At 34.4% G+C, this 16,205-nt stretch overlaps 2 protein-coding genes across 3 annotated transcripts; both read left to right on the forward strand.

Annotated features, from left to right (window-relative positions):
• Positions 1 to 4,974: 4,974 nt before the first annotated feature.
• On the forward strand, positions 4,975 to 10,347 carry LOC102586755 (probable magnesium transporter NIPA6). Of its 2 annotated transcripts, none has more exons than XM_006359598.2 (9): positions 4,975 to 5,417; positions 6,937 to 6,993; positions 7,094 to 7,184; positions 7,276 to 7,436; positions 7,540 to 7,667; positions 7,832 to 7,969; positions 8,634 to 8,726; positions 8,831 to 8,948; positions 9,720 to 10,347. In XM_006359598.2, the coding sequence occupies exons 1-9, from the start codon at positions 5,294 to 5,296 to the stop codon at positions 9,806 to 9,808; spliced, it is 999 nt and encodes a 332-aa protein (XP_006359660.1). In that variant the 5' UTR covers positions 4,975 to 5,293; the 3' UTR covers positions 9,809 to 10,347. The 2 variants fall into 2 exon arrangements, with proteins under 2 accessions (XP_006359660.1, XP_015169994.1); XM_015314508.1 differs by having other exon boundaries at positions 5,341 to 5,417; positions 6,909 to 6,993.
• Positions 10,348 to 10,735: 388 nt separating this feature from the next.
• On the forward strand, positions 10,736 to 13,777 carry LOC102579361 (eukaryotic translation initiation factor 4B3-like). Its single transcript, XM_006359658.2, has 4 exons — positions 10,736 to 11,554; positions 11,673 to 11,742; positions 11,791 to 12,606; positions 13,428 to 13,777. Exons 1-4 carry the CDS (start codon positions 11,161 to 11,163, stop codon positions 13,504 to 13,506), a joined length of 1,359 nt encoding a protein of 452 aa, XP_006359720.1. The 5' UTR covers positions 10,736 to 11,160; the 3' UTR covers positions 13,507 to 13,777.
• Positions 13,778 to 16,205: the final 2,428 nt, after the last annotated feature.

The following is a 16,205-nucleotide window of genomic DNA, read 5'->3' on the forward strand; positions in this document are numbered from 1 at the left end:
TCGTAAATGGGAAGTGGACAGCTTTTTAATTGTATTTTTTCTACCACATTCATTGATACTGAAGTGAATATATAATCGGATGCCTGTCATGATTTAAAATTTATGCTTTCCAACTTTATTACGAATTCATATCTCGTTTTAATAATTAAGTTTACAATTATATGTTTGTATATATTAAATTTTAAAATGTATAAAAATATAAGATCTAAATAAAAATTACTCCTTAGATTCGTTTCTCCACTATGGAGAATAGTGGTTGTTTACTTTGAAATTCTGGTGGAAACTAGTGGTCCTTGACCTCGCAGAACATTATTGGCTTCAATGGAAGTTTAGGTCATATTCTTTATTTCTTGGGGATATACCTTTTTATTTTCATCTATTAATAAATGAAAATTAGCTTTGTCTTTTATTATATTATAATCCTATATATTTGGCTATTTGTATTCTCGATATCACTAAAATTTATTATTCTTAATTGGGAAAAGGGTCTGAAAAATACTCCAACTTTGGCCGAAATTACTGTTACGATACCAAACTTTATGGAGGACCTTTTACCCCTTGCACTATTTAATAGTGTATTTTAAAGGTATATATGTGCTCACGTGAACACATTACTATTTAAAAATGAGGCAATATTTATGATGTCCACGTAGACACATATATACCTTTAAAATACACTATTAAATAGTACAGGGGATAAAAGGTCTTTTCCAAAATTTGGTATCGTAACAACAATTTCGATCAAAGTTCAAGTATTTTTTAGACTCTTTTCCCTTCTTAATTTGACGTATCACTTGAAATCAAGCTCAATTTTTCAATTTCACTTAAGTAATCTAATTTACTTGCTTTTGTCTTTTGCATGGCTCGATCCACTAAACAAATTAGACCCATAGGATGAACTATTAATGTTTATGTATTAAAATTTTCATTTGATTTTGAAGATTTAGCTAAGAAGTAGATTGAATGGAGTTGTTGGGTTCGAAGTGATAATTTCTGTTGAAAAAATATTGTTAGTTGTACTGTGAATTTTGATCCTAAAGCTACGTACATTCAATTTGCACTGTGAATGAAGCTCGAAATTTGAGGTTAAGTTTCTACAAACGAACTTTATTTTAAGTGAACATTTTACAAAAGCTCATGAAGAACGCCTAAGGGAGTTCATATTTGAAATTTGGGATTTCTTGAAGAATGATTTTTGAGTGAACTTCAACTGCAAAGTAATGGGGGAAGAAGAACAAAATAAAATTTCAGAATTAGCCACCCAATATCACTAAGAATTAATTTGTACATTATTTTGAAATCTCACGAATGAACATCCTATTCCTTAATCTCTTGAATTATAATGAGCAATACAAGAAACTTGATGTATGAATCAATAGCTTGAAAATATGTATCTTCGTGTTTATGTTTTTTCAATACTTTATATATAGTTCTAGTTGTTTTAAAAGGCGGGGCGTGAAGCGAAATGTTTTATACAGTACATGACGAGGCGTAATCCCCGAGACACGGGGAGTAAGTCCCACGGATCTACGGGGCGTAGTCTCATATATATATTCAATTTTATAGTTTTATTACTAATAAAATAAGCAAAAGTAAACCTTTCAATGATTTATGATTTTTATTTGAGATAAGTATTAATAATCAATAACGAAGAAAAAAAGTATTATAATTACTATTTGAGAAATATCATTACATCTATAATAAAAATATGATTTAAAGCAAAAAAAGTTCAAAAAAATAAATTAAAAACACTCGGGCGTACGTTTTTACGCCCAAGACTTACGTTTTTATGCTCGGGGCTTACGCCTCAGATTTTAGGACTTACGCCTTATGAATCTACGTCGTTAATTTATGCCCCGAAGCATTTTTGGTACGCCTCACCCCGAGACTCGCCCTGGGACTCACCCCAAAAACGATTTTGAAAACACTGGTTCTAGTTTTATATTATCTACTTTTTGGTGAAAAATATGTAAGTATTTTCTTATAAATTCTTTTAAAGAATTGCAAAAATGATTTCTTAATTGCAACAGTCTTTAGACACGTTCATTGCTTCTTATATTTTACCTTGACAATGTTTCAAGTTGGTTCTAAACTAATTTATGGTTGGTTTAATGTATTCTTGGCTTTGTAGGATCTCTATTTTACTTATTTTGATTACATTCCATGTAAACTAAGCATAATCATTAAATATATATAGATGTCTAAAATAATCGCAAGCGGCTCCTGTCCAGTAGAGCTTCTGTCTATTTCCTCCCGCGGAGCACTAGATTCTTTACACGTATTTCATAAATATTTTAATGAATTGATGTAATCATCCTTTAACCAGGGTTAATTATTTTTACAATGGTCCTTCATCTCTTTCCAAATATTTATATTTTCATGACCAAATAGTAATACATCGTCTCTGTCGTGCTGTCCTCTCTATTCTTTTTGTTTTTGAAATTTTTTATTTATATCCTCTTCTCTATTTGTAGTATGATTTTTAATTCAAAATAAAAGATTTTAACATAAAAATAAATAACAAAACCAATAAACAGATTGCAAAATTAACTTTTTTTGAAAATTCACTTTGAAAAAAGAGGGGCAACAAAGCAACACATAAATATTGAAAATCTCAATTTGATCGATCTCTCAATGCGCAGAAAGACAATATACAATTCCTAACACAATTTTTAATTTCAGCCTAATTTAATTATCTAATTTCACTAAAGAACAAAATCGTGACAAAGTCTTATGAAAAAATCATCAAAAACAGATCGATGATAATAAATTCCACTATTTTGTGAAGTTATTTTGATGTACCATGTCTTCCTCCTTAAACACTATTAAGAGATAGTTAAGATGAAACAGAGGAAAGAGAGAGACGTTTTTTTTTTCTTTTGGAGACGGATAAAAAAAAGTTAATCCTAGTTAAAGAATAAAGGGAAAAGGCTCAAAAATGCCTTTAACGTATTAGAAATGGTTCAAAAATGCCCTCCTTTCATCTTTTGATTTTAAAATGTCTTAACGTTTTGTTTAGGTTCAAAAATACCCTTTAGTTAACAGAAATATGACATGAAATTTTACAAAACAAATGGTCAATTTTCATTGGTCCACGTCAAATAAAAAACCCTACTCAAATCCAAATCCAAACCCGTTTCACTGGCAAAAAATATTAAAGCCAGAAATCTTGGAGCATGCCTTTTTGCTGAAACTCTATACTATCAGTTTTCACAAAATCCACAACTATGCTCGTGGAATTGCTTGAAGCCACTCTTCCCTACTAATTCTTTGAAGGACAACATTCAAAACATTGTTTCATAGATTTTCTTTAGCGAAAATAGCAATCGATATACCAGTATGCCCATCAAAAATAAATTTAGTAAATTCATACGAGAAAACTGATGTTGTAGCTATTTCATAGGCAATTAACAGATTTACAAAAGCATATGTGATAAAATTACTGCGTAAACTGAAGAAGAGATCAATGAAATCCTCTAATGATCAGGCTTAATCAAGAAATAGTCTTCCCCTTTCTTTGCCAAAGCACCGAAATTATTTTTTGCTTCATCTTCCTAATTCCCGCCTCACTAATTCTTTCACTCTCTGTTCAGACACTATGCAAATTCTAATTCCCCGATTTCGATAAAACAAAACACAATCCCTCAAGGAACGGGTAAAAGATGCAAGGACTAATCAAAAACGGATTTGGGTTTAGATTGAGTGGGTCTTTTTATTTGAAAAAAAATGATGTGGATCAATGAAAATTGTCCATTTGTTTTGTTAAATTTCATGTCATATTTCTGTTAACTTAAGGGTAATTTTGACCATAAACAAAATGTTAAGGACATTTTTAAACCAATAGGTGGAAGCAAGACATTTTTGAACCATTTCTAATACGTTAAGGGCATTTTTGAGCGTTTTCCCAAGAATAAAACAAATCATTCCATTGAAATATATACGGGACACGTGTAAAGCATCTAATGCTCCACTGGAGAAAATGGACAGAACCTCTACCGGACAGAAGCCGCTTTTGAAATAATCATCATATACTAGTGCTAGATGTATAAATCATGTCGATTAATTTTATCATTCTGCTTTATTGAATTGGAGGTTCATCTTAGACCATCATAATGGAGAAGGTGTACATTTGAGCCAATTGAATAATGATAAAAGTAAAAATATAAGAGAGATTAATTCTTTTCGCAAAATAGAGAGAAAAAAGAAATGGACTCTTTTTCTATTCTAAAATGTTTAAAACATGAGTCTTTTAAGTATTAGAGTTAGTGTCTGTGGACTAATCAATATGTCGCCCATTTGCGAAAGTGTATAGACTGTATACTAAAGTTTTCATTCTTATATGCATAGAGATAGATTTGTCAAACTAAATCAAATACCTAAATTAGAATATAGATGATTCTAATGAAAAATATATATTAATTTTATAATCAGTTAATTTTTTTGAGAGTTGCCACATCTTTATTATTATTATAGAAGCCAGGATTTGAACCTCCCCAAATCTCACTCCCCCCTTCCCAAAAAAAACATCTAAAAGTAAATAACTAATGGGCAGTCGATTAAAATTTATTTAAAAGCTAATTATAAAGGATTTTGTATCCTGAAAGTGAATTAAAATAGAATAATAAATCGTGATGATTTAAATTTTGAATCATGATTTCACGAGGGAGACTCTGTGATCTGAAAACGTAATTAGGTATCATTTAGATTTTGTTACTCCATTTTAAAATATGTATTAAAAATTAATTTAATTAAATCAAATAGTGAAAATAGCACATTAATTATAATTAATTTAGAGATGAAAGGGAATATGCGGCAGCAGCCTGATTAGGGTCAGTTGGGTCACAGCTCACACCCTTTTTGTTTGTCGGGTGACGTTGCCTTCTTCGTTAGACTCGTTACCGTTATCTGATCATTTTCCAAAAGCTCATATTAACGGCGTTAAGTTTACTCCATTTTTCACGTCTAACAAAAATAGTCCCCGCGTAACACACAACTTTGAAGGAGGAGGAGGAGGAAGATAAGTTTGAGTTATTGGGGAGGGAGAAGAGAAAGAGAATTATCTGAAACTGTAGTTTAATTTGTTCTTCAACTGTTTCAGATCTCCCTCTCCCAATTCCCTTGTAAGAATTTTGTGGAACTAACATTCTTTCAGGTTTTGTATATGTTTACATTTTTGACAGTGTATCTGTATATATACATACAGAAGAAGTAGGAAGGGTATATAGTGGAGGGATTATTCTTACAGATTGATTGTTTGATTGTGTGTATGTATATATATTGAAGAAGTAAGAATATGGGTTATTCGGAGAACACAACTGGTTTAGTTCTAGCAATGGTTTCAAGCTTGTTTATTGGAACGAGTTTTATCTTGAAGAAGAAAGGTCTCAAGCGTGCTGCTGCTGCTGGCACTCGAGCAGGTCTGAAAAATAAAATAAAAACTCTTTTCTGTTAGATCTTAACTTCGGTTTATTAGTCAATTTACTGCTGATTGAATTGGGAAAATCTGTTCGCTTGCTTGATTTCTCATTTATTTTGTGTATATGTAATTGCTCCTGGATTAAAGTTGCAGTGCTTGTATGGATGCACAATTCCAGTATTTAAGGATGGAATTGAGTTGAGAAATTGTTCTATGTGTGATATTATTGAAATGATGTATCAATTAACTGCGAATTATTTGGCTTATGAACTGCTTCAATGTGTGATATTAGTGAAATAATATATCAATCAACTGTGAATTATTTGGCTTATGAACCGCCGTATCCATTCCTCTAAATTGAGGCCTGTTCGATATTCAAAAGATTCATTATAGTCGGATTACTTCACACTGACCATCCCTCCTCCTTTATCATGGCTTAGGACCAGATATGCGTTGTGAAACTCACAAGGGCAAAATTATATTAGTGAAAGAGTGTACTGCATTTAAAATTCATTATTTGGTGTATGTTGTTATTCTATATAGTACTTAATTCCTAAGCATGTTTATGACATTGTATATCTTCAATATAGGGTGAACTGTTCTGTTCAATTTGTTGTATTTATGTTGGTTCTACTTTGATTGATCATGACAATCTTTTTTAAGGGTGTACAGTTCTTTGTTCCTTAATTGGGTTGGTAGATACCGTATGGTAAACAGTGCTACTGACATACAACTAGAGCTAAGTTTACTAGGATTTTGCTCATTTCGGTGGTGGATTCAATTTCTTTAAGGATCACTTTCAGTCAGGTCTTACTGTTCAGGCATGTGTTGGAAACAGAAATGAAGTGGGGGATGGAACACATGAAAAGAAAAGAAAAAATCTAGAAATCCAATATTTGGAAATGGACAGGAAATGCTAAAGTATCAAATATGAGGTCTAAAGGCAAACTATTCATCTTAACGTTTTCCTGCCGTGTCTGTTGACAACGTTTCTAACCCCATTAGGTCCATTCTTTTTCTGTTTAGAGGTTACATGATGTGAATTGGCGAATTGGATCCTTGACATTCACGTTTCTAACCCCATTGTCAGTTACTTTAATTTAAACCATGAGTAGGAAGATTGATAAATAATACTTAGTTTTCTAGCTGATTAAATTTTTGCAACGCCAGTTTGAACAGCTTCTATTCTTATTCATGATCTTGCCAATCCATTACATAATATGAGAAGAACCATTTTTCGGTTGGACATTATCGTGCAAGCAGAAGCTTTTATCCATGAAGTACTTATGAGTTCACAAGGAGTAATCTATGGCTGTACTTGTAGCGGAGCATATTTTGCTTGAAAGTTTATACTGTTTTGTTTTTCAGACTGCAGTCTAGCGTGTCAATTTTCCATTTAGTACTTTAATTGGCAAAATAACTTTAACATTTTCTTTCGTATCCTTTTTCCTTATTGTATACTTTGTCAATTTCAATTCGCCTGGTTAAACAGTTATTGGTGACTGTGATCTTCACTGCAGGAGTTGGAGGCTATACTTATTTGCTTGAACCCCTTTGGTGGGCAGGCATGATTACAAGTAAGTGCATCATGAGTTGTCTCCACGAGTAAACTTCATTCAGGTTAAATATGCATTAGTATTGTTGTGGTCTTAATGACATTTGGATTTGGATACGCAGTGATTGTTGGGGAGGTTTCCAATTTTGTGGCCTATATTTATGCTCCAGCTGTTCTTGTGACCCCACTTGGTGCGTTGAGTATAATTATCAGGTGAGATTTTGAAGTCTTATGTGCTGTTTTGAAACTCTGTCAAGGAACTCCTGCTGATGTTTCCATAACTAACCTTGGTGAATCTGAATAGTGCTGTCTTGGCACACTTTATGTTGAGGGAACGGCTACAACGATTAGGTGTAGTGGGATGCATATTGTGCATAGTAGGATCTGTGGTAATTGTTATACATGCACCTCAGGAGCATATGCCAACTTCTATACAAGAAATCTGGATTTTGGCAATTCAACCAGGTCTGAATTTTTAGTGTTTTTTCCTGTTTATCTTGCTATAGGTTATGATTTTTCTCTCTCCTTTGAGCTCATTACGAATTTCTCCTTCTGATTTTGTCTGCAGCATTTGTGATTTATGTGGCAGCAACAATATCCATAGTAGCAGCTTTGATGTTTCATTATGAACCTCGTTATGGGCAGACAAACATGCTGATATATTTGGGAATATGTTCCTTAATGGGTGCACTTACGGTAATTATGTTTTCTTCTAGGCTTCTTCAAGTCATCATCTTTATTCCTACTTAGAATTTGTACGCTACGTTCTTCTTGGACATAATGCAGTTTTGCAGACGTGAACACTTTCCAAGCCCGTCAAGATGTTTCTGTGGCTTTCTATTAATTTATTGTATTTGCAGGTTGTCAGCATAAAGGCTATTGGAATTGCAATAAAACTTACTTTGGAAGGAATTAGTCAGATTGCCTATCCGCAGACTTGGTTTTTTCTAGCTGTTGCAGTAATCTGTGTCATCACGCAGTTAAATTATCTAAACAGGGTAATGGCATAATACTTTCCAGCTTGACTGAGATCTGCTGTAATCCGTCTGATAAGTCATTTGCATTGCCTTTCCTAGCGTGAATTCCCAATTCTCTAAAACAACTGCCTATATACAGGACTAGCTCAGACCATACGTCATGTGTATATATGATGTCAGTTCCTCTGAATTTGAATGTTACTCCTATTGTAGTTATTTGTCTTTATGATATCCATGTAATGGTATCAATTCTTGCAGAGTATTTTTTGTGAATGACACGAATATAAAACAGAGAATCAATACTTGATACCAACAGTGCTACAATATTTGCCAAGTCTTTACATTCTATCTGTGTTTCAACTTTTGTGATTTGGCAATAAACTTGTTGCTCTTTCTTGTGTGATATGTGAGCTGTTTTAATATCTGAAACAAGTGCTCTGGTTGGGAATCTAGCAAAAAGCTGCTTCACATTAAAACTTTCCTTATTACATGAACCTTGAGATGCTCCTTGACCATTACAAAGTGCAGTAAATGGGCAGTGCATGCTATTATGCTTAATTTTTGGTTTTGCAATTTAGCGATATGCATGATATTCAGGATTATTCACATGAATTTTTTTTTTTTGGGGGTGGGGTGGGGGGGAGTGTCTGAAGCATTTTCTAACATTTATGCATCATTTTGATAGGCACTGGATACATTCAATGCTGCAATTGTTTCTCCAATATATTATGTAATGTTCACCACTTTGACCATCATCGCAAGCGCAATAATGTTCAAGGTATGTTATCAATTTGAAGCTATTCTTTGTTGTGGTCCTCTATTAATATGTATACAGAGTAAAGGCTGTGAACCCATCATTTGCTTTGTTATATTTCTTTGCAGGACTGGGCTGGGCAAGATGCTAGTAGCATAGTATCTGAGATCTGTGGATTTATCACAGTTCTTTCAGGAACAATTTTACTCCACCTGACTAGAGAACAAGAACCAGCAAATCCACCAGGTAAAGATTGTAGTTGAAGCATGTGCCTGCTACCCAGCTAGCTATATAAGTCGTATGTCTCTCATCTTGATGTATGTATATCCTTGATATCATGCAGTCTAAAATCTTTTAAAATGTATGGCATTGGATCTGTATGTCTGCAATACCTAAAAACATATGTTGATTTGGGTGTAATTATCCTATTTTAGTTTAGGTCAATTTGACTACTTATTTTCAATGAAACTTCTAAATTTGGTTACTTTGTGTTTTTCTGATTTCAATGAAGATGGTAAGGAACACAAATAAAATAATCGAACCTGTACTCCGCCTGATTTTAGTCGACCTTTCACCATGATTATTCCTTCTCGTTATGGGGCTAGACCACAAAAGGAGCACACATCTTTACGCTGCAGCATATGGTGAAATAGTGAGATTAGCTGCTCTAATTTTTCTTAATTGGTGCACATGCTCTTCTAATTTTGGGTACTTGGTTCTATGGTTAAACATCTTAAAAGAGCATGCGTTTCCATCATGTGACACATTAGCATCCTTTCATTGACATTGGGACCAATGACTCCCTTGAGCTTGTGATTGGCAGAAATTTTAAGCACTTGCTGGCATTAATTTTGATGTTATAGAACTTTCAGTAGAAGCTCAGGTCTGGAGTATACTTTATGTTCTTGGAAATGCTTCTGTAGAAGCTAGACTTGGAACTCCAAATTGAAGCCTCAATATATTTATACGACTCAAAAGTATTGCAAGTTTGTGCTTATAATACATTGGTTTATGCAGGAAATATATCGTGGTATGATGGAGAAGATATAAAAGTTATGGAGGATGGACATTACATAATGTTGAATGATTCAAACTATTTCCGCTGATATCATCTCATAGATCTACATTCTATATTTCGACTGCAAAAGTTGCTGATGCTTGATTTTTGAGCATTCTTGCTTAAGCTCAGCAATGTTGAGCTTTAGAACTGGGAGATGAGTTCTTCTACAAGCACAATTTTGGGAAAGGCTATTGAGTTGAAGTCACCTTGTAACTGAAGCTTGGCATGGATCCTTGCTGAGCTGCTGTTCAAATTGAGGTTTGTACATACCCGGTGATGTCTCTTCATTCAGTTGGTTGTGTAGAGTATTTTAGTTGATTCATGTTGTAATTTATTGTGCCACCAAATTGGTGCAGACATATTAGGAGTTTTTTAGTGTGAGAATGTTGCATAGTGAAGAAGGTTACAGCAGTAAGTTAGATCATGTATTTTCGGAGTTCATGATTTGGAAATCTGGCCTGCTTATTGACGGGTAATGACCCGACCCTGCTTAGTTCTTGACCCGTCACTCTTTAAAATCTGTTTCATATTTTGTATGGTGAGCTAATTAATTTCACATCTAAGAGTAAATTTGTTCTTTTTGTAGACAAATTATTCTCATAGTTAGACAATTACTATCATAATATTTTTCCTTGTAATTGATATTTTTAGGACTCAATCATAATTAGTAATTGTCGTTTGATGATAAGATTATGAATTACTATCACTATGTATTAGACTCTATTTACTATTTGTGAATTCAATTTAATAATTTTTAGTTTGGTAAGAGTAACAAGATACTCAACATATTGCAAAAGCTTGACGAAATTATTATTAAGGAATTTAATAAATCATTAAACCTCTTACTAAATTCAATCGGTATAATCTTGTTTTATATTATCAGTCTTAAATCGGTATAAAAGAGGCCTATTGCCCTAAAAACTGTGATAAATCCTAGCACAAGCTCTCACTATCTTCTTTTTTTCATAACACTCTTTCTTATTTTTTCAAGTGTTTCTACTTGGTGGTTTTCCTTTTCCCTCTTTATTTTCTACTCATCAATAAATTATTATGAGGATTACCTGTAATTTCTTAGTTATTACACCAAGATATGGAATGCAATATTTGTGGTCTACAATTACACATTTACACGTCTTGAATAAAAAATAAAAAAAATTATATAATCAACGCAAAGTCCTTTTCCTTTCAGATGAAGGAGTTAATCTCCACCGTTGATCAAAACGAATCTATTCCGTAAAATCGTTTCTTATCGAACGTTTACCCGTTGGATTAAATCAACGGATCCTCTTATATGTATATTAAAAAAACCCTATTTGTTCGCTTGAAACGAAAGCGAATTCTCTCAAAAAAAACCTACACAGAGATAAACAGTCCAAACAGCAATAGCAAAGAGCAAACATGGCGGCAACCGTGAGCGCGTGGGCAAAACCAGGCGCGTGGGCACTTGATTCGGAGGAGAACGAGTTGGAGCTTCAAAAGGAAGAGTCAGTGAAGGTTGAAAATCACTCCAATGGCGGCGGTGCCGGTGGCCTTGCCGATTTTCCATCTTTGGCTGCTGCCGCCACCACCAAAACGAAGAAGAAGAAGCCACAAACCCTATCCCTTCAGGAGTTCAGCACTTATAGCGCTGCTAAGAAGTCTCAAACTGCCGCCGCTGCCGCAACCAAAGGCCTGACACCGGAGGAAGTCTTGATGCTCCCCACCGGTCCTCGCGAGCGCACTGCGGAGGAACTTGACCAGTCTCGACTCGGAGGTGGTTTCAGATCGTACGGTTACGACAATTCCATCTTTGGCCGCTGCTGCCACCACCAAAACGAAGAAGAAGAAGCCACAAACCCTATCCCTTCAGGAGTTCAACACTTATAGCGCTGCTAAGTAATCTCAAACTGCCGCCACTGTGGCAACCAAAGGCTTGACACCGGATAAAGTTTTGATGCTCCCTACCAGTCCTCGCGAGCGCACTGCGGAGGAACTTGGCCAGTCTCGACTCGGAGGTGGTTTCAGATTGTACGGTTACGACAGGTAAAGGGGGAGGGGTTCGTCGGATGATTCTCATAGGCAGGGAGGGTTCCGAAGGGATACCGATAGGGAAATTGCTCCCTCTCGTGCCGACGAGACTGATGATTGGGGTGCAGCTAAGAAAACATCGGCTGGTAATGGTTTTGAAAGAAGGGGGGAGAGAGGTGAAAGGGGAGGTTTTTTCTCCGATTCCCAGTCTAAAGTTGATGAATCTGATAATTGGGCAGCGAATAAAGCTTTTGTACCCTCTTCTGGTCGAAGATTTGATAGGAGAGGGAGTTTTGGGTCAAACGGAAGTGATTCCGATTCGGATCGGTGGACCAAAAGGAAGGAAGAGGAAGGTGGACGGAGATTTGCCTCCGGTGGCGGTGCATTCGACAGTTTAAGAGAAAGAAGGGGCGGCTATGATTCCAACGGTGGCGTGGATTCAGAAAATTGGGGGAAGAAGAGAGAAGAGAACGGAGTTTCTGCTGGTGGTGGTAGGCCAAAGTTGAATTTGCAACCAAGGACATTGCCGTTGAGTGAAGGACAGCAGAACGGTAATGAGCCTGCGCCTGTGCCTGTCCCTGTGGTGAAGCCGAAAGGGGCTAATCCATTTGGGGCAGCTAGACCAAGAGAGGAGGTATTGAAGGAGAAGGGACAGGATTGGAAGGAGATTGACCAAAAGATTGAGTCTTTGAAGGTAAAGGAGGCTTCTGAGTCCATTGATGGTGCTCCGATTGTAAAGAAAGCTTGGGGGAGTCCTAACGGGAAGCTGATTTTTCGCGAGGACAAGACCGAGAAGAGTTGGAGGAAGCCCGAGCTGAATGAAGTTCCTCCTTCCAGGTCTGATGGATTCTTATGTTAGATTCTAGATTTATCAACTCTTGTCGTATGTTGACTTCTGTTTAATTTTTCGTGACTTCATGGATTATTACTGCTTTCTATTCGCAAAACATTCTGTGACTAGTTAATTGGTTATAGATATTTGTGTAGCCTTGTTTAGGGGTTTAACAAGTTATGTTAAGCTTACTTTTATTGTTTGCTGAATTTCCCTAAATCTAACTCCCTATACTCCCATATGCTAGAGCATGGTGTGTACCAAGTATGATGTAGTTGTGTATTCACATAGTCCAAGTGTAGTTGTAAAGCCATCGATTACACTAGTTTTTTATCTGCTTGCTTGATATTGAATGATTATTAACCAGCTCTTGGACCTGACACTCATTGGTAGGACTTAGTGAACAACCTTGGTGTCGAGCAATGCAGTAAAAAGCTGCCTTCCCCTTTTTCCCATGTATTGGCCTCAGAGGAACATTTGTATTCGATGCATTTCCTCCTAATTTAGGGTAATAAAGTGGGGGTTTGGATGCAAAATGTATACATATGATTTTGTACAAACTCTAACTAACTTGTGAAAAGAATGAGGCTTTAAAATGCTTGATGTGCTGATTCTTGCTTCTGGTTAGTGCATTTTCTGGCAAGGAGTCAACTTGGAGTCAGATAGGATTGGGTCGATTATGCTGTGGACGGGGGAACTTTCTCTCTTGTTCCTCTGTTTTGTTTGAGCCGCAGCTTTGGGTTTTACATACTTTGCTGATTGTGCACCAGTCTTGTACCTAAATGACATGGTTCCTGACACTCATTTTTGTAATGTTTTGTTGTAGTGCTGAGGAAACTGTAAACGGGGCTGTTGAAGAAACTGTAAAGGAAACTGCTGAATCTGGTGGTGAGCCACAAATATGATGCCAAAGGAAGTAAAAGTTTATGAGCTATGTTTCCTTCAGAGTTTGAAATAGATTCATGTGATGCGAAGCATTGAGGCAATTTTGATAGAACTTGTTATTCTTAGTGTTTTGTTTTCTGTGTACCTACACCAACATTATCATTTTGCTATTTATGTTTGTTCTTTTTTCTGTTGACTCAGTTTAGAATTGTTTGTTCTTAAGCATCATTCTTAGGTGTGGAACACAAAGGGGATAAAGACTGTTAAAGATGATAGATTTTGATTTTTGATCACACTTAATTTTTTTTTGGACTTTTTCCGTATTTCTTATCATGTTCTGTTCTTCTTCTTGTTAGTATAAAATAGATGTTCTAAATTCTAACTGGAATGAAGATTCATCTTTATTGAACTCTCGTCTCTTCACTCTGCTTCTTCTAGACTTTAAATTTAAGAAATACTAACGTTTTGTCTCTAGTAGGTTAAGCTTTAAATGAGCTTTCTTTTAATAACATATCATGATTAGTACAAAAATATCAATATTTCATCGGATAATAGAATATATGCATATTATCTGTTTTTGAAATGTTTTTGGTTCGAGTAACACATATCAAAGAAGTTAGAATAAAATGGTAATGTGTGTTATAGTTTAAATTCTTTGGACAACATGATCATTTGCTGTGTGTTCCCTGGTTTCGAGTTGGTCGGCAAGAGATCAAAAGGCATTATGATAAGAAACTGTAACTTCGATTTTCTTAAAGAACTATTTGCAACAATTTCACCTAACATCTAAAGCTAAAGCTATATTGGAACTAAAACGTAATTGTCAACTATTTCCCTTATCATTTTACAACATTTATAGATTTTTTATATAAAATAAGCTGACAACTTTATTCTAAGAAAAAATAGGTCCATTCATTATCCAAGATACGTGGCGATCTTCAGATTACATATTTTATCTTCAAAGATAGATTAGTCCTTTTGCGATGTGTTGACACGTTAATTACATTACTATTAAGTAATAATGTCTCTAATTATCAATCATAATACATTTTCATGGTACGACAGCACATCATTGTGTCATTTGTAGTTCTATTGTTATTGTTTTCTTTAGCTAATGTTATTCATGAACACGACTCGGACGGCTCTCTAATATGTTATGCATCAACCAAGGTAAATTTACAAATGGAAATCAAATTAAAGAGTGCTATGTATGTAATTTTATTTCTACTTTTATTAATAGATCCTCAACTCAAGTATATTATACTCCCTCTATTTCAAAAAAAAGTGACCTAGTTTGAGTTGATACGGAGTTTACGAAAATAAAAAAGCCTTCAAAATTTTATGGTCCTAAATTAAAATTATGTCAAATATACAAAATTGTTCTTTAGTCTTGTGGCCTTAAAAATGGTACGTGAAAAGCTGAAATTAAAATATTACCAAAAAAGGAAAGAGATCATTCTTTTGAAACAGACTAAAAAAGAAAGTATCAACTTAGGTATAGGAAAAAAAATCAAATGTAAGAAATAACAGTAAACAATAAATAGTATGTTGATTAAAACAAAAGAAGAGAAAAGTAATAACAATTTTGATAAGAAAAATTAGATAATCAACTAACCATCAACCGTAAGAGATACTATTATATAATTACTACACACACATCAACCGGATATCCCTTTATAACACAAAAGTGGACCTGCTTTTTACTCTGCTTGTCAACGTTCAACTGGAAACTGCATTACTCAACAAGATGTTGTCTATTATTATTGCATATTTACACTTTATGTTTCCTCAATTTGAAAGTCATAGCTGTAATTGCAACTTTCTTTCGTTTCACATTTGTATTATTAAATAAATAATTCATTTTCTTATGAGCAATTCTTGTCACATGAGACATATGACTCTTGGTTTAATTTTTAACGAATGCTTAATAATGATGTACATTGTAGAAAGAATATGGGAGCTTTATTTCTATTTGTCCCTCAAAGTCTGTCTTACTTAGTCCTAAAAGTACAACTATCCACATTTCTCAACGCGTGATCGAAAGTCCTAAAAGAGAATAATTGTTATTGCGTACATGCCTCAACGCTTGATCCAAAAGTAGTTGTACAATTAAGTTGTAATGGGTCATCAAGAATCTTTAAAATTGACACTTTAATTAAAAACAATTATATTCATGGTTCCTAAAACACATGGATACATTAATTTGAAGGATATTTAAGTGATCATGAAACTAAGTTTCTAAAAGAGTAGTAGTTTAATTTGCAATTATGTCTATAATTATGTACCATCTGTACATAAAGCAGTATGGTAAATAAGAATGGTTGGTGATTGCAATAAATTGATTTAGTTTGCATGATAAAAAGCTGGATCACAATGATTTTTACCATGTCTTAAATGAATTTCCGTACCCATATTGTGCCTCCGTCCCAAAATAAATATATGGCTTAAGAAAATCAATGACAAAAATAACAATAACTGTTTTATACTATATCCTTATGAGTAATACTTCTTAATGGTGGTCAAATATCAAGAAAAATATAGTAACTTAGTAAACTATATCTTACATTTTTTAAATAAATATGAAATGAGCTACAACAACACTTATTTTGAAACGGAGGGAGGATGTAGTATTTGCCAATTTTTCAAAAAACTCATTAATTGAGACAGTTGAGTGTTGCTGTATAAACAAAGCTTCATAAATTCTTGCCCTGCTTTTTTT

This window comes from Solanum tuberosum, unplaced genomic scaffold (genome assembly GCF_000226075.1).
Source record: "Solanum tuberosum cultivar DM 1-3 516 R44 unplaced genomic scaffold, SolTub_3.0 scf00290, whole genome shotgun sequence".
Taxonomy (NCBI): Eukaryota; Viridiplantae; Streptophyta; class Magnoliopsida; order Solanales; family Solanaceae; genus Solanum; species Solanum tuberosum.